This window comes from Podarcis vaucheri, assembly GCF_965113315.1.
Source record: "Podarcis vaucheri genome assembly, chromosome: 3".
NCBI lineage: Eukaryota > Metazoa > Chordata > Lepidosauria > Squamata > Lacertidae > Podarcis > Podarcis vaucheri.
Window position 1 is genome coordinate 123129658 of NC_138761.1, and position 23474 is coordinate 123153131.

Here is a 23474-nt window from a genome sequence, read left to right on the forward strand (position 1 = left end):
TCTCGTTTTTTGACAGAATTACAAGCCTGGTAGATGAAGGGAACGCAGTGGATGTAGCCTACCTTGATTTCAGCAAGGCATTTGACAAGGTGCCCCATGATATTCTTGTAAAGAAGCTGGTAAAATGCGGTCTTGACTATGCTACCACTCAGTGGATTTGTAACTGGCTGACTGACCGAACCCAAAGGGTGCTCATCAATGGTTCCTCTTCATCCTGGAGAAGAGTGACTAGTGGGGTGCCACAGGGTTCTGTCTTGGGCCCGGTCTTATTCAACATCTTTATCAACGACTTGGATGATGGACTCAAGGGCATCCTGATCAAATTTGCAGATGACACCAAACTGGGAGGGGTGGCTAACACCCCAGAGGACAGGATCACACTTCAAAACGACCTTGACAGATTAGAGAACTGGGCAAAAATAAACAAGATGAATTTTAACAGGGAGAAATGTAAAGTATTGCACTTGGGCAAAAAAAATGAGAGGCACAAATACAAGATGGGTGACACCTGGCTTGAGAGCAGTACATGTGAAAAGGATCTAGGAGTCTTGGTTGACCACAAACTTGACATGAGCCAACAGTGTGACGCGGCAGCTAAAAAAGCCAATGCAATTCTGGGCTGCATCAATAGGAGTATAGCATCTAGATCAAGGGAAGTAATAGTGCCACTGTATTCTGCTCTGGTCAGACCACATCTGGAGTACTGTGTCCAGTTCTGGGCACCACAATTCAAGAAGGACACTGACAAACTGGAACGTGTCCAGAGGAGGGCAACCAAAATGGTCAAAGGCCTGGAAACGATGCCTTATGAGGAACGGCTAAGGGAGCTGGGCATGTTTAGCCTGGAGAAGAGGAGGTTGAGGGGTGATATGATAGCCATGTTCAAATATATAAAAGGATGTCACATGGAGGAGGGAGAAAGGTTGTTTTCTGCTGCTCCGGAGAAGCGGACACGGAGCAATGGATCCAAACTACAAGAAAGAAGATTCCACCTAAACATTAGGAAGAACTTCCTGACAGTGAGAGCTGTTCGACAGTGGAATTTGCTGCCAAGGAGTGTGGTGGAGTCTCCTACTTTGGAGGTCTTTAAGCAGAGGCTTGACAACCATATGTCAGGAGTGCTCTGATGGTGTTTCCTGCTTGGCAGGGGGTTGGACTCGATGGCCCTTGTGGTCTCTTCCAACTCTATGATTCTATGATTCTATTCTATGATTCTAAGACTATTGGTCAATCTGGACCCAAATTGTTTACTGACTGGTAGACTGCAACCCAGAGTGGATCTACACACAGAAAAAAACACACTATATATAAGTCAGAAATTAAATCGTTATAACAAAAAAAAACCCTATGTAAAAATCGCATAGAAAATATGTTTGTTCTCTGGCGCCATCTGGTGTTGCACATTCAAAGCATTGGTGTGGTTTTTTTTACTAATGTAGCTGAGTCCCTAATTACTTTAACTGGGGATTCTAAGGATAAGCTGTGCCATAACATCATCAAGATTGGCCCTTGACAACTGACCTACAGTATACAGCATCTCTCTTTCATTTTTTAGGTTCCTGCCTTTTAGGAATTCTGTACTTCATTCACACTGTCAGCTTAAAAAATATACATTCTGAAATGTATTGTTATGAGTTTGTGGGGAGGAGGCAGGCAAGCTAATTCCTGGATCCAGCACAGATTCAACTGCTGGAATATCCAAGCCAGCTTGGTAATGGCCCACTAAATATGGGAATGGCTCTGTGCCAAGGGACAAATGTGGGTGTTGAATGGTTTCTTTAAATGTAAAGGTTCATCATTGTTCCACTCCATGTGTATGTCTTTAAGGGGCCGGAGCAAGAGCCAGAGCAAACTAATGAGACCCAGCTTTACAGCTGTGAAACATAGCAGGTGCTGCTGAGTTGTATTTGATTAAGGCGTGTCAGCATTTGGGTAGAGTATATAAGGAGCAGCACCTAGCTCTCCCATTACCCTGGGGGATGGGTTGGTGGTTGGGTCTGGTTTGGTTTGGTTTGTTAATGTATTTAGTGTAAATGGAGTTTTTGTTTTTCTTATTAAAACCTTCTTTAAGTTATTTTTGAGTCCCTTTTTAATGCATGATCTCCCCAGCAAGCTCTCTGCAGCGCTACCATACTGCAAAAAGCCAACAGTGGGGGCCTCCCTTTCTCAACGTTCTGTTAGTTAGAAAGACAAGAGGCTGGAGTTGAGAGTTGAGTGATGTGAGCTAGAAGCTGGATGCAAAAGTGGCAGATTGGAAACAGAGAGAGAGAGAGAGAGAGAGAGAGAGAGAGAGCGCGCCATGGCTGATTTCTGCTAGGTTTCAAGGCTGTGGCTATGGGAGAAGCAGGACATTCTTGGCATGTCAATGCTGTGAGCCCCTCCATCATAGGCTCAGTTTGTATATATGTGTAAATAAACCATATATCTTAAAGACACTACAGTCTCCACGGTACCTTGTTGCAAATGAAACACAATCTTGGGCGAAGCACCTGGAACCCCAGGAATCTCCCACCACTTGGAGACTGGAGTGGTGTGCAACAGTATGCTCCCCTCAAAATATAATATTCAATTCATGCCACCAACCACCTGCAACGATGCCACAATAATGTGTGCCCTAACCACACACCAAGTACTTACACAATCCAGTCGACAGCCAATATGAGGGAGATGTCATTAGTGGGAAGTCCAATTGCCTCCAAGATAATAGCTATGGTGAGAACTCCTCCCGCTGGGATTCCAGCAGCTCCCACGCTGGATGCAGTTGCCGTTACACTGTCAACGGGAATCAATATTGGTTACTGTTGTGCTGCAATGGCACATAAGCATAAAAGTGCCAAAGGTTTCCTTTTTTGTCTAGGGATATTTCTACCTTCCCACATGCTGGCACAACATGTTCCAGGTAAAAAGGCAAAGGACCCCTGACAGTTAAGTCCAGTCGCAGACAATTCTGGGGTTGCGGTGCTCATCTCGCTTTACAGGCCGAGGGAGCCAGCGTTTGTCCGCAGAGTTTTTCCGGGGTCATGTGGCCAGCATGACTAAGCCGCTTCTGGCGCAAGAGAACACCAAAACCAGAGCAGCGCACGGAAATGCTGTTTACCTTCCTGCCAGAGCAGGACCTATTTATCTACTTGCACTTTTTGGCGTGCTTTCGAACTGCTAGGTTGGCAGGAGCTGGGACTGAGCAATGGGAGCTCACCCTGTTTTGCGTGGATTCGAACTGCCAACCTTCCAATCGGCAAGCCCTAGGCTCAGTGGTTTAGACCATAGCGCCACCCGCATCCCTATGTTCCAGGTAAGGTAAAGGTGAAGGGACCCCTGACCATTAGGTCCAGTCGTGGCCGACTCTGGGGTTGCGGCGCTCATCTCGCTTTATTGGCCAAGGGAGCCGGCGTACAGCTTCCGGGTCATGTGGCCAGCATGACTAAGCCACTTCTGGCGAACCAGAGCAGCACACGGAAATGCCGTTTACCTTCCCGCTGGAGCAGTACCTATTTATCTACTTGCACTTTGATGTGCTTTTGAACTGCTAGGTTGGCAGGAGCTGGGACTGAGCAACGGGAGCTCACCCGAATAGCCTACCTTCCGATCGGCAAGCCCTAGGCTCAGTGGTTTAGACCACAGCGCCACCCATGTCCCTATGTTCCAGGTACTTAGATGTAAAAATAGAAGTGCTTTTTTGCAACACAGATGATTCATATCACCATTGGGAACCATACACTTACTACCAGCACTAGGTTTAATTTTGTTCATCAAGGTCTCCATTTGCATCACACTCACAATTCAAAGTGCATATATTTCTCCAAGCTGTATTCTGCAGATCTGAATCACTGTTGTGCACACTCGGCTTAATTATGTATCTATTTATCTTATTTCTTAAATTTGTAGCCTGCCTTTTCACCAGACGGTGCTCAAAATAGCTAACAGCAATACAATACAATAAAAAATTAATAAAAGCAAGCAAAAAAGAGGAGGCATCAATAGAAACAACCAGTTTAAACCAATGGCAACGTCTTTATACATCAGCTTAGTAACATGCAGCTTAGGAACATTGCCTCCATGCAGAAAGCCACAGAAATGGGGTTAGCTTGGTCTGCCTTGGAAGGGAGCAAGTGGCAGACTTTGGGCTCTCAAATTTCAGTGGCCCCCTGTGTGACTCTAAAATTCAGTGCGCACCCAACTGCCACACTCTGTTCTACATCATGGGTGTGGTGCCCCCTGCAGTGCTGGTGCCCAGTGTGGCCAAACCGGTCACGCTACCCTGAAACTGCCTCTGCAAGAAGACCCAGCTTGGCCTCTTTCGCCCAACATGGGGCTCAAACCCACAACCCTGAGATCATGAGTCTCATGCTCAGACCTTCTGCCCATCTGAGCACTTATTCACAATTGCAAAATATACTGTTTTCTCACTGGGAGGAGAAAGTTGCTGATGTTTTCAGCACATTGAACCCAGACTACCCATGAAGTGGAACACTGTCCATGGGGTGCTGTCTTAAGAGGACGCTACAGTGGTACCCCGCAAGACGAACGCCTCGCAAGACGGAAAACCCGCTAGACGAAAGGGTTTTCCGTTTTGGAGGCGCTTCGCAAAACGAATTTCCCTATGGGCTTGCTTTGCAAGACGACAGCCCATAGGGAAATCTCCGGGACAGCGGGGAAGCGCAGCGCGTCTTCCCCACTGTCCTCGGACCTCCTCCCGCCGCCGGGCATCGGAAGGAAGCTCCGATGCCGGGCGGGGGCGGGGGGAACGTCTCCTCCCGCCGCCGGGCATCGGAACGAAGCTCTGATGCCCGGCGGGGGGGGGGAACGCCTCCTCCCGCCGCCGGGCATCGGAAGGAAGCTCCGATGCCGGGCGGGGGGGGGGAACGTCTCCTCCAGCCGCCGGGCATCGGAAGGAAGCTCCGATGCCGGGCGGGGGGGGGGAACGTCTCCTCCTGCCGCCGGGCATCGGAAGGAAGCTCCGATGCCGGGCGGCGGGGGGGGGGGGACGTCTCCTCCCGCTGCCGGGCATCGGATGGCTTTCCTGAAGACTTGGGGTGGGAGGAGGGTTTTCCTTCCCACCGCCAACATTCACAATGCTGTTCTGAATGTTGGCGGTGGGGAGGAAAAACCCTCCTCCCACGCAAGCCCCGGGAACAGAGGGAAAGCGCTGCGCGCCTTCCCCTCTGTTCCCGTACCTGTCCTGAAGGCTTGCGGTGGGGAGAAAAGCCCTTCTCCGCACCGCCAGCCTGGCAAGCGGTTTCCCTAGGAACGCATTAATTGATTTTCAATGCATTCCTATGGGAAACCGTGCATCGCAAGACGAAAAACTCGCAAGACGAAGAGACTTGTGGAACGAATTAATTTCGTCTTGCGAGGCACCACTGTATTTTCTGCCTATTCCACCTGCAGACTCCTGTGCTCCCACCCCCAAAGAGGGTCTGAGGGACACAACCGGCAGGACTGGTGGAAGGCTTACTCCCATGGATCTGAGTACTTTCCGCAAATGAAAGCTCCTTCATCCACAGAAGGGAAAGCCTGGATTTGACCCACCACCTCTGTGAAGGGCACACGTTCTAAATAGTACTAGCGGTGCAACCAAGAAAGCTGCAAGAAGGCAAGCTGTTGTTTCTCTCTTGCACCTTTACAGCTGGATAACTCCATTTACTGCATATCCACAGTGGAGCTATCACTGCATTCGGCCATCAGAAAAAGGCAGCTCTGCATTGCAACTTACAGAATGGTGAAGATCTGTCCGCTATTGAGCTCATGGTTGTTCAGCTGGGCAATAAAGATAGCAGCTACACACTGAAAAATGGCAGCTCCATCCATGTTCACGGTGGCCCCAATTGGCAGAATAAACCTGCTAATTCTTTTGTCTATTCCATTGTTCTCCTCGATGCATTTCATCATGGATGGAAGAGTTGCAGAGCTAGATGTGGCCAAGAAAGGATATCATCATCAGGTCTGGCAATGTATATAACCCATTAATATAAACATTCTAACAGCTGGATCTCTCTGCCAGCCTAAACATATTGTGCAGCATTCCAGGTACATGCCGTTCCAGGGTAACCCGGGAACTGAAAAGAGCTCCATGTTCTGTATTTCCAAAAGATACATCCAAGTCTTATAAGAGGAAAAATAAAGGGCGGTCTAGGGTACATTTTAAAATTGCTGTTTCTGTTTTAGAGTTGTTATGACTAGTTTAAGCAAGACACTGTCCAAGAATTTAGATTAGACTGGATTTCATTATTTGTCTTGGTGGCCAAAAGCAGACAATTTGCACCTCAGCTATCTCACACTATTAGGGAGGTGCTGCTATTTTCTCTGGCCCTTTAAAACTGGTCAGAGCCATCCTAAGTGGGAAAGGGAGTGAAGAAACAGATCATTTACAACTCCTGGCTTGAGCTGCCCACGATGGGGTTGCAACAGGGACGTCTCTCTCTTTTTAGCCCTCACCCAATTGTAAATGCCCCCCACCCGCTTTGAAACTAATAAGAGGAAATGGCTATGTCAGTCTCAAACTGGCATAGCTTATGAGCCTGATCTTGGAGCTTCTTGTAGGATATCTTGGAAGAATTTGGATCCAGTGGAACCAAGGTTGCCTCTGGCCTGTTACTGAAATGCCTTATTTCGGGCCCTAACTAATGGCTACTACCATTAGCGGGTCTACACCTGCAGAGCTTTCCACGTGCAAGGAGAGACGGGGCTCTTTGGTGGGCACCCCTGCTCTGCTGGAGAAACTTCACCCCATCTTAAATCTCTTCAGCCAGTGGATCAGGAGGGCAGGATTACTCTGTCAAATTCTGACAGCTATATTAGGGTATATAGACATGGGACATCCAAATATCATTCTAAAAGCCTATGTGACATTTTGAGAAATTGGAGACCCATAAGAGGGTTTCTTGCATTGCAATAAAAGCTATGAAAATGACTAAGCAGGTCATTAAGCTAGAATTATTACCCTGAACTAGAATAATGCTATTCCCATTTCACATATAAAAGCTTACACCCACCAACCTGGAACAAGTGGCAAAAGCTGTTGCAAACGGTGTTATAAGTCCTAGCAGAAAAGTGAAAGGGTTTTTGCGTGTAATTGCAAAATAAATAAGTGGTAAAACGACCAGTCCATGGATGAAGTGGCCCAGAATCGAAGCAAATATATATTTCCCAAGGCTCGTCACCAGAAGCATGATGTCGTCCATTTCCACTATCTTGCTTCCAACAAGAAATGTAATGCCAATAGGTACATACCTGCAGGGAAGTTAACATTCAACATTAGTAAGGAACAGGGTCTTTAAAGTGCCATAAACCAAAGCATGCGAAGAATGCAACAGCCATGCCATACAGACCAAGTCTGGAATAACATTCTAATTAAAACATTTGACTAAGGTTTGTTCTTTGATGAGCATATTTTCCCCCACAAACAATATTACCCTTTCTGCATTGCCTACATTTCCCAAACCCTTATATTTAAGGCCCACCCTCATTATTTGTCAGCTTCCATGCTGTGCTAAATCAGCCCTACAGCACTGATCCAGCTCAAATGGGGCAGGGGAAGATCCGAGAGCTACAGGTAAAATATCTGTGCTCCCACAGCAAAACTGTTACTGTCTCTTCCTCTCATCTATTGGGCAAGGGACATCATATCAATACTACTGTTTAAATAAGTGTGTGGGCCTCCTAAATACATAGGAGCAGAACAAATTGATCCAAGCTTACAAAAGGTCCCAGGTTGACTCTCTTGCATTTCTTGATATGGCCAGGAAATATTCCTGTCTGAATCCCTGGGGAGTGGTTGCCAGACAATTCTGAGTAAGATAAACCAATGGTTTCACTAAGCATAAAAGCAACATTATTTGTTTCTAAATATGATTTGAGCATGAAACCTAATGAAGTTGATGTTTTGAATCCCACTTTAAAAAAAAAACTTAACTGTTTGATCTTTTAATCTATAGCAGGGTGGCTTTTCTTCAATTTGCTAATTAGGATTTCAAAGAGGGAGATAATAAATTCCAGAAAAGGAGAAAAGCAGCCCTGAGAATTTCTGTTCATTCCAGGGTCAAGCTAAAATGTATGCCCATAATCTACAAAGTGGGGGATTATTTGATGACTGATTAACTTGGAGTGTTGGCTTAGTAATGACAAAATGACGGTGCCACCTATCAATTGCTTTAATATTACAAAGGCATTATATTTAGGAATTGCGGGGGCAGGGAGAGGAATCCTACTCAGATTCCAGAGCAAAAACACCTGATTTGATCTGGGCAGATCATGGCCCAGAAAACATTAATCAATCCACAGTCCAGTGGATTGCTTTGCAAGAAGGTCCATAAAAATGTTTTGCGTTTAAACTCCCAAAAGTAGGGCATCCATAACTTGGACTGACTAACACCCAGGGCTCCTTATCTCTGCATGCTTTGAATTCATATACAATGTCACACAAGAATATATCACCGAGGGCAACTGCTCCACATTAAGTAGTGTAAACAAGCAAATAAATAAATTACAGAAGTAGTCTTTTTCTTTACAATCACTTGTGTGTATATCAACTTGTGAGTCAATGATGTTCTGGTATAATCAGCGTTTCTTCCCACAAATGGGCTGTACAGTGAAATCTTAACGGTATACAATCAATAGTTTAGAAAACTGGGCCAATCTGTCCTTATATGCATCTCTCCCAAGGCCTTCTTGGTAGTGGCGCCCGCCCTGTGGAATGCCCTCCCATCAGATGTCAAGGAAAGAAACAACTATCTGACTTTTATAAGACATCTGAAGGCAGCCCTGTTTAGGGAGGTTTTTAATGTTTGACTTACTATTGTATTTTAATATTTTGTTGGAAGCCTCCCAGTGCGGCTGGGGAAACCCAGCCAGATGAGCAGGGTATAAATAATAAATTATTATTATTATATAAGTGATAATACAGGTCTACACAGGGACAAGCAGCCAGGCCTTCAGGTCTTTCAGCCCTTCAAAAGTCGCACACTCACTTTGGCCACTTTCAAATCTAAGTATCATGTGACACAACTGGCATTTTGCTGTTCAGGCTTGGATTTTTTATTTTATTTTAATGTTTGATGTTTTATCACTTTTATTATTATTATTATTATTATTATTATTATTTTGTTGGGAGCCACCAAGAGTGGCTGGGAAAACCCAGCCAGATAGGCGGTATATAAATAAATTATTATTATTATTATTATTATTATTATTATTATTATTATTATTACTATTACTACTACAGGAAGAGGCTCTCTGTCCTTCTATTTGTTAGCCTAAGGAAGGCTCCTTATTGTGGAGCAGTCAGTTGCCCTTGGTGATATATTTTTGTGTGACTTTGCATTTTGCTATTATATCACTAGCCTGTGTATTGTTTGTTGAATTCGTATACAGCAAGTCCTTTTGGGAGTGATGGGATCTGACAATGTTCTGTTACTCTCAGGGGGAACAGTATGGGAAGAAAGCTGCCCCCAGTGTTCACGCTGAGAACTTGGGTGGGCCAAACTTTAATGAGCTCATCCATCCCTAATTATCCTCAGAAGTAAAAACCTTAAGCTGCTCTAATACAAATCCCTAATGGCAAGTACTAACATAAAGGTCTGGTTTCTAAGGTCATATGTTCTATGAGATTCGTTCCATTGCTTACGGATCAAGCCCACCATTGGACGCTATTAACTGCTGAGAAAAGCTTCTTAAGAAGATGCAGGCATACACCCTCTAAAATGATGAATTTCAAGTAAAGCAGTGATTATGTGTGAAGTCTAGCTTCCACTTTCACTTTTCTCACTGTGAACACCTTGTTTCAAGGAGGATGCTTGATCCCTTAAAGCATGGGTTTTATGCGGGAGACTAGGCATAACCACTTAACAGATTTTATTTGTAAGACAGTGAAAGAAACAAATAGTTTTCAGACTCCCTGTGAGCCAATGTGGTGTAATTAGTGGAGAAACTTTTCTTTTGAACAGAAACTTCAAGGCAGAATACCCTATCATGCACATCCCTTCTCCACCCTATTCCAAACCCCTATTTTTTCCTGAACAAACCAGCTCCAACTTGCACCTTCAGCCCAGTATACATGAAGGAGCATCTCCACCCCCATCGCTCTGCCCAGACACTGAGATCCAGCGCCGAGGGCCTTTTGGCAGTTGCCTCACTGCGAGAAGCCAAGTTACAGGGAACCAGGCAGGGGGCTTTTCCGTCGTGGCGCCCGCCCTGTGGAATGCCCTCCCGTCAGATGTCAAAGAGATAAACAACTATCAGACGTTTAGACGACATCTGAAGGCAGCCCTGTTTAGGGAAGTTTTTAATGACTGATGTTTTATTTTATTTTTAATCTTTGTTGGAGTTGGGACGCGGGTAGCGCTGTGGGTTAAACCACAGAGCCTAGGACTTGCCGATTGAAGGTCGGCGGTTCGAATCCCTGCGACGGGGTGAGCACCCGTTGCTCGGTCTCAGCTCCTGCCAACCTAGCAGTTCGAAAGCACGTCAAAGTGCAAGTAGATAAATAGGTACCGCTCTGGTGGGAAGGTAAACGGTGTTTCCATGCGCTGCTCTGATTCGCCAGAAGCGCCTTAGTCATGCTGGCCACATGACCCGGAAGCTGTATGCTGGCTCCCTCGGCCAATAAAGCGAGATGAGCGCTGCAACAACAGAGTTGGTCATGACTGGACCTAATGGTTGGGGTCCCTTTACCTTTACCTTAATCTTTGTTGGAAGCCGCCCAGAGTGGCTGATGCAGTTTTTAAATAACAGCATCAAGTGTAGCAGCAGGTCCCCTGTACATTTCAAAGATCCTGCATTTCATATGGCATCTGTACTTCCATTTAAGTAGACAGGCAGATGATGTGTTGCCCTAAGAACTGCATTAATAATTCTTAGGCTGGTTCAGACTTCATACCTGTAAACTAGAAATGTCTATGTGGGTACGTATACATGTAGTTTTGCCAGTTCCCCAGTACTGGAACACCAAAGGAAATCCCTAAAAAAATTATTTGCATGGGCACAGAAAGAAGATATGTGATACTGCAGTGATAAATCCAGACCCATCACATAAGAAGAGTCTGTTGGGTCAGGGCAATCTCCAAGTTGGCCTGTGCCTATACAGTGGTATCTCGGGTTAAGTACTTAATTCGTTCCGGAGGTCCGTTCTTAACCTGAAACTGTTCTTAACCTGAAGCACCACTTTAGCTAATGGGGCCTCCTGCTGCCGCCACGCCGCCGGAGCACGATTTCTGTTCTCATCCTGAAGCAAAGTTCTTAATCCAAGGTACTATTTCTGGGTTAGCGGAGTCTGTAACCTGAAGCGTGTGTAACCTGAAGCGTATGTAACCAGAAGCATATGTATCCCGAGGTACCACTGTATTTAGCTGATTTGTGCTGCTTTTGCTGATGCTAACTCACAAAATTGCCAGAGAGGATTGTCCCAAAGAACACTCACCACATAATCCAAGATACTAAGACCATGGTTGCTTCGTTGAAAGAATTAAAGAATCGGATGAGTTCTTCTCCTTCAGTGCCAAGCTTTTTTAAGGCAACTCCCAAAACCAGAGAAAAGAGGACTAGCCCCAAGATATTCATTCCTTCAGTATCCGTGCCAACTGGGAACTGTGAAATAATACATAGTTGTAATATTAAATGCATTAGTGCTAAACTCCAATTGTATGAAATTAAATCTTTAGGTCAGTTTTCCCTTTCCCCCTCTTTTGATATGAACTACGGCAGGTCACAGAATGGATAGAAGATACATGCAAAATATTGTAGAAACACCAGGGGACAACTAGAAACAGCCAGTCTCTAGACACAAATGTAAAACCTTGAACAGAAAATATTGCTTCCAGGAGAGCTCAGAATAAAGACAGTAGAGCCTCCGTCATTCCCAATCTCAAAATTTAAGGACTAGTGCTTTGTCACAGGATCAACCCCTTCCCACTCATCCCACGTGGTCACAGCCTACTCCATTCAGCAGTGACCATTGCTATCATATAGTTGACATCTTGATATTCTTCTCTATACACTGATTATACAGACCAATAGGTTAAGAATTACTTCTATATCTGGTTAAATTTTGTGAAAGGAAAGACGGTGTTGTATGTGCATTGACTAAAGGCACACTGAGCGACTCTGATTGTGTGCACTGCCCCTGCCCTGCACATGCATTAGACATAATGACTGAATGGAGTCTGCAAGTGTACATATTGCACACATGTAAACTCTGTGCAGAGTTTAGGGTGACTGTGCATGTATTGGGGGTTCTGCAGGCACAACCCCAAATTGCCCCCATATGTTTGATTGGTGCATATGTTGTCTGAACAAAACTTACATAATCAAGAGAGGTAACCAAAAGCAAGAATAAAACACAGGCATGCTTGTGAAATGTTATATTGTTCATTGTACATCAGGGCAGGGTGTGTGGGTGTGTATTCAATTGAGATGTTCCATTTTTCCATATGTCCCAAGAATCCAGCTCTGCTAAAGTGGTAACTCAATATCAAATAGAATATTGCCCATTACAATCCATTTCAGGCTAATGCTGGATTGCATCTATCAGAATCCTAAGCATACCTTTTCAGGAACTTATTTTTGAATAGACACTGACCATATAATTATTATTATTAACTGAATTTTATATACCACCCTGTACCTGGAGGTCTCAGTTCACATAACAAGTGCTGATGTGGAACCATGCTAGAACCCATGGAAACACACACACACACACACACACACACACACACACACACACACACACACCCAGAACTATCCATGAGGCAATAACCTGCCAAATCCAGAGATTATTTAGAAATATTTTGTTCATATCTTACAGATGCTCTGGTTGTCAAAAAAAATAAAAATCAAACTATTTAAAATAAGAAACAAAATGAAACATTCAAGAACTAGAAAGGAAAACTGTTCAAAGTCAGCAACAGCTAGCCAGATTTCAGGGACAGCCTAAGGCGTATCATGCTGTGTTTCCAATGTACACAGGACTCCATTATACCAGAGCACCAGGAGATCAAAACATGAGAAAAGGATTCCACATTATCAAGCGTCCAAAAGCCACATTAAAATCTTACAAGAGAAAACAAAAAGAGGTAAATGGTTTCAGTGTGTGTGTGCGTTTCAAATATAATATAAACCCAGTACAGCACATATTGGCTCTTGCTCTTTGTAGCTTAAGAGTTTTCACACATGCCATCTGAACTGGAATGTAAACAGTCCTATTACAGTGGTACCTCGGTGTACGAACTTAATCCGTTCCGGAAGTTTGTTCTTAAACCAAAACCGTTCTTAAACCGAGGCGCGCTTTCCCTAATGAGGCCTCCTGCCACCGGTGCCCTTCCACCGTTCAGCTTCCATTTGTAGACCGAGTTAAAGTTCGCTAACTGGGACACTACTTCTGGTTTTGCAGAGTTCTTAAACAGAATAGTTTGTAAACAGGGCTGTTCTTAAACCGAGGTACCACTGTACTCTGATTGTATCTGGACATCATACTAAGACACATCAAGTCCCAAGCTGGCCCATCAGAGGCAGCCTCAGCATGGATACTGAAGTCCCCCAAAACTACCGTGAAAGGATTCTCCAACACCACATCCAAGACTTCAACCAGCAGCTTAGTTTGGGAGTTTGTTGCGCATTGGGATGAATGGTACACTAACAACATCCCTGTTCTGTCTCATTGGCCCAACACCACAGACAAGGCATCACACCCAGACACAGTGCAGATAGGTCTCCAGGGAAAGGATATGCAATGTTTATGGATGAGTGACGTAAACTGGGCTGGTACTGCATCAAGCACCTGAGAATGGGGCCACCCAGTCAATTCACCCAGGTTTCAGTTATGCATGCCAAGCCAGCGCTCTCATCTGCAAACAAATAATGGATAACGGATGTTTTGTTCTCGAAAGACCTGGCATTTAGCAGCAACACCACCAGACCAAGGGGGCTTAGCAGACTGGCACCCCCACATTATGAGACACAAAACAGAGAGGGCAATGGCTTTGATGTAACTGGCCAATATGGCACAACCTTAGCAACTGAACTTTTATCAAATGTGTTTTATATAGTTTTAGACTCTAAATATGAAGCATCATGTCGTTTCACGATTTCCTGGAAGATCTGGGACTCCAGCAGGCTGGTTGCTCCTCCACAATCAGCAAGCCCTAGAAATGGGCGAAAATGTGCCTTTTCCCCTTTAAGTGACACAAACGAAGAAACAGGCTGATTTGCCTATCCCTCAAACCTCTCCATTCTGAAGGAAATCACCCCTGAGTGCTCACTGGAAGGACAGATCCTGAAGCTGAGGCTCCAGTACTTTGGCCACCTCATGAGAAGAGAAGACTCCCTGGAAAAGACCCTGATGTTGGGAAAGATGGAGGGCACAAGGAGAAGGGGACAAGAGAGGACGAGATGGTTGGACAGTGTTCTCGAAGCTACAAACATGAGTTTGACCAAACTGCGGGAGGCAGTGGAAGACAGGAGTGCCTGGCGTGCTCTGGTCCAGGGGGTCACGAAGAGTCGGACACGACTAAACAACAACATCAACTCTAGGGCTGCAAGAATGGCTTCAGGTCACTGCATAGAGGTTGCCCTTGTGTTTGACAAAGGATTAAACGACAATGTTCTCTGAGAGTGCTTTAGTTTTTAAAAAATCATACACATTTTGAAGCCAAAAGTCCAACTCTAAAGGAAGCATTTACATGTTAAGATCTATGCGAAACCTTAAAATGTGAGAGGTGAAAACAAGTAAATTAATTAATTAATTAAACCATTAATTAATTAATTAAAACAATTAATTAATTAATTAAAACGTGAGAGGTGAAAAGATTGCTTACCTTTTCAATCGAAGCATTTCCAACAACAGAAGTTCCATTTATCACTACTGCATTATAATCAGTGATATACTGTTAACAAAAAAAAAAAATCAATATTTCGATTAAATCTTCTATGTATCATTACAGAGGTATGCAAATTCATTGTTATACAGCAGCCTTTCCCAGCTTTTGTGCCTTTCCAATGCTTTGGTCTACAACTCCATGGTCCACCATGGTCAATAATCAGGGAAAGTGGGAACTAAACTTTAAAACATCTGGAGGGCAGATGTTTGGGGAAAACCGCTACACAGCTTGGGAATTCACATCCAGAGCTTCATACATATAATAAGGGAAACCACCACACACATTGGTACAAATAAAATTAACACACTTGTCAAAATAGTGTTCTTTTACCATTTCAAGTCTAGAGGTAGCCTAGGAGCCTTTTCTTCACTGGTACTTCTGAACATTCCCTGACCTTCAATCTTACATACACTGAACCTAGCAACAAATCCCATTGAATTCAGTGTTATTTACTTTTGCAAGCATTCCTAGGATTTATAGAAATAGTAAATAAATAAATAAATAAATAAATAATAATAATAATAATAATAATAATAATAATAATAATAATAATAATTTATACCCCACCCATTTGGCTGGGTTGCCCCAGCCACTCTTATGTTATTATGTATCTTATAAAGACTTTAGGAAGATTTAATTCTAATCTAAATCTTGTATGAAGAGGGTGAAATTAACACAAAACCATTGCTTACCTTTTCAATGGTAACGTTTCCGATAGTTGCGTTTCTTACTATGGCTTTATAATCGGTGGCATACTGTAAATGCAAAAGGATAAACTGAGTCCTATTTGGTGCACTGGTAGACAGATATACCGGCTCACTGCTAAAACAGCTTGTAAACATCTCAGATCTCTTACATGTAATTTCGGAAACTGCTACTCGCATTGATGAGGCTCTACTGATATTAAGAGGTCAGTTTTGCTCTCTTAATATCTTTGTGTTGTGTTTTGATGTGTGTTTTGTAAGACCCTTTGTGAAAAATGTTTCTTAAAGAGCAGGTGAAACATCTTTTAAATTCAACAAATAAATAACATTGCTTTCAATATGTAGTCCCCGATATCCAGCTTTTCCTGTGATTCAATGGTAGGTTACGGCTGCCATATGCCTAGGATTTCCCGGACATTTCCGGGCTTTGATGGATTTCCTTAAAAATAGCTCAAAAACGTCAATTAATTTTTGGGGAGATTTGGAAAAAAGTGGGGGGGGGCCTCAACAACTTTTGTGTCCGGATTTTCATTTTTTGAAATATGGCAACACTATTAGGTGCTCTATTTTCAGTTGAGATGTTCTCCTGCCCTGCCCTTGGCTGTACCTGGATATTATTTGTCTCCTTTGACAGAGACACACTGGTGGCGCATGTACAATGTCTGAGGAAGCAGTATATTCAGCTTGTGTCTGGGCTCACTGTATTCTGCTTTTTGAAGTAGTTGTGGATATTTCTTTGTAAACCGCTGTGAGGTTCTTTCTTTTTTTTACACTCAAGCAGTGTGTGTGTGTGTGTGTGTGTGTGTGTGTGTGTTATGAAATAAATAATATCCATAGATAAACAAATAAAAACAGTGCTGCTTCTTTGCTTTCATTCCATGGCAACCTTACACAGAAAGCCCTTATACTTTTCTTTCAACCTTCAACCAATCAAAGCTTCTGTTTGCCAATACATTATTTTAAAGGTAAAGGGACCCCTGACCGTTAGGTCCAGTCGCAGACGACTCTGGGGTTGCGGCGCTCATCTCGCTTTACTGGCAGAGGGAGCCGGCGTTTGTCCGCAGACAGCTTCCGGGTCATGTGGCCAACATGACTAAGCTGCTTCTGGTGAACCAGAGCAGCGCACGGAAATGCCGTTTATCTTCCCACTGGAGCGGTACCTATTTATCTACTTGCACTTTGATGTGCTTTCGAACTGCTAGGTTGGCAGGAGCAGGGACCGAGCAACGGGCGCTCACCCCGTCACGGGGATTCGAACCGCCGACCTTCGGATCTGCAAGTCCTAGGCTCTATGGTTTAACCCACAGCACCACCCGCATCCCTCTATGTGCCTGTGTACGTTAAAAGAAATAAATAGATTTATGATTTTGGAGGCAGAGCAAGCACACACACCCCTTGCCTCCCTACCCCAAATTTATCCATGAATGAAAGCCACACTGTTTCATTAGCTAACAGAAAGGACTGCAGTTTATCAAGCCAGTATTTGCTGACAAAAATGTAAAAAAGTGATAGGCAGAATGTTAAATGCATGTATGCTAAATCAAGCAGAGAAGCATGAATTACACAGGAAGAGTTTGAAAAAACTCCCAGTACTTGCCAGCATGAAATGCCCAAAATAAAAAAGTGAGCCACATGCAAACTAGCACCTTTTTCTGCTAACAGAGCAAGGGTTATGAAACTTTGCATAAAACTTGGTTACTCAAACTGCTGCCAAGTAACCCCTTTTGCATGTCAAAGGAATGTGGGAGAGCTATAAAAATATAAGCTATTGATTGGGAGTTTAGGACGAGGAATGACAAGGCTATGCATAGAACATACCGTATTTTTTGCACCATAACACTCACTTTTTTCCTCCTAAAAAGTAAGGGGAAATGTCTGTGCGTGTTATGGAGGGAATGCCTACGGGTGGCATGCCTACGGATTTTCCTCCTCTAGAAACTACGTGCGTGTTATGGTCGGGTGCGTGTTATAGAGCGAAAAATACGGTAATTAAAGCTGGAGTAGTACTGTAGAGATCGGAGGCCAGGAAATTGAACTGTTGAAACAGTGGGACCACAAGGAAAATAGCTGGCATCTGCATCACTAGAATTATGAACTAATCAATCGGATTGTCAACCCAATATTTTGGTATATGAACTGACAACAATAGGGTTTTTTTTTTCCCCAGCCATAGCTTCAAGGCAATGAGAACTTACTTGCACTTTACAATTCTAGCCCAGGCATTTTAAAGTTATGAACTGGCTTTTTAAAATGTGACTTCCATATTATGAGTGGTGCTGTTTTATTGCTTTTTGAGTATTGTATTTTTGGCATGTTCTTTACTGAATATCACTCTGGAATCTACACAGATGGGCAGTTTCAAAACATTTTAAAATAATAAATAAAGAACCTTCTTTTGCTACACCTGTCATGACAGTGTTTATAATTCAGAGATTAGTGTTAAGTATTAAGAAACTGGTACAGTGGTACCTCAGGTTAAGTACTTAATTCGTTCCAGAGGTTCGTACTTAACCTGAAACTGTACTTAACCTGAAGCACCACTTCAGCTAATGGGGCCTCCTGCTGCCGCCAGAGCACGATTTCTGTTCTCATCCCGAAGCAAAGTACTTAACCTGAAGCATTATTTCTGGGTTAGCAGCGTCTGTAACCTGAAGCGTATGTAACCTGAAGCGTATGTAACCTGAGGTACCACTGTAATGTGAAGATTTGTCCTAAGGTCACATGATTCAGACAGTTCCAAAGCACAGAAGTTGCCTGCACATGTTTGTTTTACAGTCTCTGAATAATAAAGTTGTTTCAAACCGTTACTCATTCCTCTAGTTTGTCTGTTGATCCAGAATAATTACATGACATCTGAAATGCAGAATGAGGAGCAAACTAAATCAACTGAAAGCAGTTTTCTGGATGTACAGCTAGAAACAAATGATAAGAAATTGTGGGAGCCACACCCAGTGAAAGCAACAATATCTGTAAGTGCTGCTAAAGTGGAGGAATTATTATAAACAGGAATGAATATGTTTCAACTATCACCAAGCCTGCAGTCGTGAGGGGATATTTCAGATAATTGGAAAAGGTTTAGACAAAGGTTTGAACTCTACCTGGCAGCAACGGGAGAAGAAGAGAAAACTGATAAGATCAAATAATCAACTTTTCTACATGTTGTGTAATGTTGCCATATGTCCTCTTTTTCCAGGACGCGTGCTCTTTTTCAAGATTAAAATTTCTGTCTGGGCAGATTTTTAAAATTTGGCAATATGTCCAGGTTTTTTTGTTTACAGTAGCCCAAGAAAAAAATTCTAAGTGCATTAGACTCAGATCTAAGGCACCCAGCTAAGCTAGTCTGCAGCAGAGAATCACAACAGAACAACATCTTAAACTAACTATGTACTGTATACAGTGATGCCCCGCAAGACAAATGCCTCGCAAGACGAAAAACCCGCTAGACGAAAGGGTTTTCTGTTTTTCGATGCGCTTCGCAAGACGAATTTCCCTATGGGCTTGTTTCGCAAAACGAAAAAGTCTTGCGAGTCTTGTGATTTTTTTTCCTCCCCCCCTTTTTCTAAGCCACTATGCCGCTAATAGCCTTTTAGCCGCTAAACCGCTAATAGCGCTAATCCGCTAACAGGGTTGCTTCGCAAGATGAAAAAACTGCTAGATGAAGAGACTCGCGGAACGGATTAATTTCGTCTTGCGAGGCACCACTGTAAATCCCTTCTCTTGTGGCTGAACTAAAAGGATATTGGCTCAGCTACAAGATCTTGGGAAAGGAGTCTGGGAGGACAAGGGTTAACACTCTCCTGCCCTTAGGGAGAGCACATATGTACATGTTAAACAGTTTACTCAATTGTTCTGCGCACACTTATGTTCACAAAGATGTGAACATGAGCCCAAATACTTTCATGTGGCAAGTGAGCGAGCAATACAGTGGTACCTCGGGATACGAACGGGATCCGTTCTGGAGCCCCGTTCGCATCCCGAACGGAACGTAAGATGCAATGGCGCGTTTGCACCTGCGCGGGTCACGTTTCACCGCTTCCACGCACGCGCGTGACATCATTTTGAGCGTCTGCGCATGCGCGAGCAGCGAAACCCGGAAGTAACGCGCTCCGTTACTTCCAGGTTGCCGCGGAGCGCAACTCGAACGCGCTCAACCGGAAGCACATTCAACTCGAGGTATGACTGTATGTATTCTTATTATTTTGTTGTTGAAAAGTTAAGAACATTGCTACTAGCGATATATATCATAGCTTCTATAGCCTACATTTAGTAGGAGTATTTAAAATTAGAGTTGTCAAAGTGATCTGTACAGTGATACCTTGGGTTACATACGCTTCAGGTTACAGACGCTTCAGGTTACAGACTCCGCTAACCCAGAAATAGTACCTCGGGTTAAGAACTTTGCTTCAGGATGAGAACAGAAATCGTGCAGTGGCGGCGCGGCGGCAGCAGGAGGCCCCATTAGCTAAATTGGTGCTTCAGGTTAAGAACAGTTTCAGGTTAAGAACGGACTTCCGGAACGAATTAAGTACTTAACCCGAGGTACCACTGTAGTTAAAAGTAGAAGTCGGAGAATGTGTCCTCTTTTTTGCTCTTCAAAATATGGCAACCCTAGTGGAAGAGTAAACACTGAACATATATCCTAACTTTGTGTTTGCTAAGGGTGAGAATATGAAACTAAAAGAAATAACTGATAAATTTGAAGAATACAGTATGTCTAAAAAGAATGATGCAAAGAAATATGCATTCAAAAAGCAAACTATTGATCAGTATGTTACAGAACTAAGGAGGCTGTGTAAGAACTGTAGTTTTGGTGACTTGAAAGACCCTCTGACAAGTGGTGGAAACTGAATTATTTGTGGAATCAGAGGTAATTTTCTCAGACAGCAGCTGCTTCATGAGGGAGATCTGTGAGGTATATGTGAGATAATATTCCAGTTCAAGAAAAGGGAGAAAAATAATTCTGAAATAGCCAGATTCTGCCCGCGCCACAGAAATACATCATGGTAATGTCAGAATATCCATTGTAGTATTGCTAGTGGGTAGCTTCTCATCAAGAGGTTATGCACTAGATAAAAAGAAAGAATTCCGTGCTCAAATTCTTCCATTAGTCTGTCTTCAGCATGTTGAAATTGCTAGATATCCAAATTCATTGTGCCCTCCACAACATCTGGGCAAACAGTCCTCTTTTAAATCTGAGTCTACATATTTCTGCAACCCCTCATTCATCTTGATTAGTGAACTACTATACTTAGTTGAACCACACTAAGGGTTAAATTCAGTGACTGTTTAAACTGGTACATGAACAGTAACAAGTAAATGATCAGTTGCCTTGATTTTAATAATAATAATAATAATAATAATAATAATAATAATAATTTGTTTTCTTAATCATCCAGGGTAAAAAATTGTAGGTACTATTATGTCTCAGTGGAAGCATATCAAAGACATGATCCCCTTAGGAATTGAGTTGGGTTTCTGTTTTCTGTTTCCTGGTCACATGCTTCAGAAATCTCAATCCAAAGAAAGAAAGGAAAAGGCATATGAAACTTACCGATCGAAAGGCTGCAGCAACAAGATTTGCTGGGAACAAGTTTCTGGGTGGGCGGGAACCCAAAAAAAGGAAAAAGAGAAGAAAACGAAAGATTAGAATTTAATGACAGCTTATCAACTTAATTATTTCTTTTCACATTAGTACAACATTATGCCTATATAGTAGGATTAGAGTATTAATTCAGCATTAACAATGTTGCACAATGCCATATAATCACTTCTTGCCTCAATCTTATTAGGCCTCAGCAGACACACTTGCCGTTGCAGAATATAGGAATGAACTAATTGAATCAACAACTGTCACGTGACATTTCCCCACCATATGGAACATCCAACTTTTTTAAAAGAGCCATCATCAAACTGGCCTCCTGGGATCCCACAGATGTCATTAGGTTAGTCCCTTGGCCGATCCACTGAGTCCAGACTTTTCTTAATGCTTCTCCAAATAATGTCCTGCCTCAATCTGCAAGGAAGAACACTCTGCTCCAACTCAGCATGGCAACAAGACTCTATCTGTTGGCCAGCAAAGAAGCAGCCACATCAATGCAGGTTTCCACTTCCTTCCCTCTTCCTTTCCCCATCTGTATCTTATTTATTAGATCAGGCTTCCTCAACCTCGGCCCTCCAGAGGTTTAAAGACTACAATTCCCATCATCCCTGACCACTGGTCCTGCTAGCTAGGGATCATGGGAGTTGTAGGCCAAAAAACATCTGGAGGGCCGAAGTTGAGAAAGCCTGTATTAGATGGCCAGCCTGTCTTAGAAAAGGTTAGGCGTTTTGTGTTATTATTACTACAACTACTGCTACATTTAACTTTGCTGTGTAATTCAAAGATAGCATGTGAGATGAGATCTGGTAATCTAGAACCCACCAGCCCAATTCTGCATGTACAGATGTACACACGTCTTCCACAACAGCCCATACAACTCAGGTCACACTTCACAAGGGAGAGCGGGTAGATCCCAGAAGAGGCACACACAGAGCAAACAGCGTCAGTTGACAACAACAACAACAACAACAACAACAACAACAACAACAACAACCACAACAACAAAATACATCTGAGACTGGAGTCTATATACTGTACAGCGGTGGAAAGAAAAACAATAAGCTTGCAGGACTTATTGGATGAAGATAAAATGAACCAGTGAGATTGGTATGACAAAGGGAAGAGCCATTATGTAAACCACAGATAAGCTGCCTGGTCTCACGTTCTTTACTCAACTCACACTGAGTGAGCTTTCCCACAGCCATGAGCAGCCATGCACACAACCGCCCAGAAAACTGCTTCTGCCAGCGTCTGAGTATTCCTGTTGTTGCTTTTCTACCCCTACTCCACTAGAAACGAAGGGGAATAATTCAGAGGGTTTGAAGTACTGTTCTATTTCAAACTTTACAAAATGTATCAGACTGTATTTTTCAGATGTATTCCAAACAAGTTTCTTTAAACTAATCCCAAACTTCTTTGGCTGCATAAAACGTTGGCGCTTTGTGTACATTCACTGCTGCCACCCGTCTTTGCAGCCTAACTAGACACACACAGGAAGCTAATTTGTACTGTTCATAGTTGATTTAAAAGAAAAGAAAAGAAATGTATCAGTTACCGTATTTTTCGCTCTATAAAACGCACCCAACCATAACACGCACATAGTTTTTATAGGAGGAAAATCCGTAGGCATGCCACCCGTAGGCATTCCCTCCATAACACGCACAGACATTTCCCCTTACTTTTCAGGAGGAAAAAAGTGAGTGTTATGGTGCAAAAAATACGGTACTTTTCTATGCTCAAAGCAACATACTTTCATATGAACTCGCCTGGGTTTTCTTTGTGGGAGGCCTCCTCTCATGCTCCCATCACCTCCCAGGCATGCTTGGTGGGGAAAACGAGAGGGCCTGCTGCTCCCAGACTTTGGAACTCCATCCCTGAAAAAGCCAGGCTGACTCCCTTCCTGTTGTCTTTCTGCCAGCAGGTGAAGACTGCTTTTCGGGACTGGCTGCTTTTAATGAAATGGCGCTGTGCTGTTTTTATTGTAACTATTGGTATGGTTTTACTAGATTTTATATATGTTTTAAATTCTATCAATGTTTAATCCTTTTTCAATGATTTCTTTTTGTATGTTTTTAACAGTTCTTATTTTTATCTTTAAACTGCCTTGAGCCCCATCGGGGGAATGGCAGGGTATAAATCATGGGTAGGCAAACTAAGGCCTGGGGGCCGGATCTGGCCCAATTGCCTTCTAAATCCGGCCTCAGGATGGTCCGGGAATGTTAAGTAAAAAAAAAAAAAAAAAAAAAGGAAACACCTTCTACTTTGATGGACAGCATTGGCTGGGGTGTAGGGGGCTAAATGACA

General features: G+C 43.3%; 1 protein-coding gene and 1 long non-coding RNA gene across 2 annotated transcripts in view; one reads left to right on the plus strand and one right to left on the minus strand.

Annotated features, from left to right (window-relative positions):
- Positions 1–20121, plus strand: part of LOC309528859 — a 414370-nt gene extending 394249 nt beyond the window's left edge. Inside the window, exon 3 of the long non-coding RNA XR_014217928.1 lies at positions 20068–20121. This is a non-coding gene — a long non-coding RNA (uncharacterized lncRNA). The remainder of the gene's footprint in view (positions 1–20067) is intronic.
- The window catches only part of SLC1A4 (solute carrier family 1 member 4), a 35093-nt gene that overhangs the window by 7058 nt on the left and 4561 nt on the right, over positions 1–23474 (minus strand). Inside the window, exons 2-8 of the mRNA XM_082216393.1 lie at positions 21123–21165; positions 15560–15622; positions 14805–14873; positions 11414–11580; positions 6997–7230; positions 5714–5908; positions 2638–2772 (exon numbers count right to left, since the gene is read on the minus strand). Of these exons, the coding sequence (XP_082072519.1) occupies positions 2638–2772; positions 5714–5908; positions 6997–7230; positions 11414–11580; positions 14805–14873; positions 15560–15622; positions 21123–21165 (906 nt within the window). The remainder of the gene's footprint in view (positions 1–2637; positions 2773–5713; positions 5909–6996; positions 7231–11413; positions 11581–14804; positions 14874–15559; positions 15623–21122; positions 21166–23474) is intronic.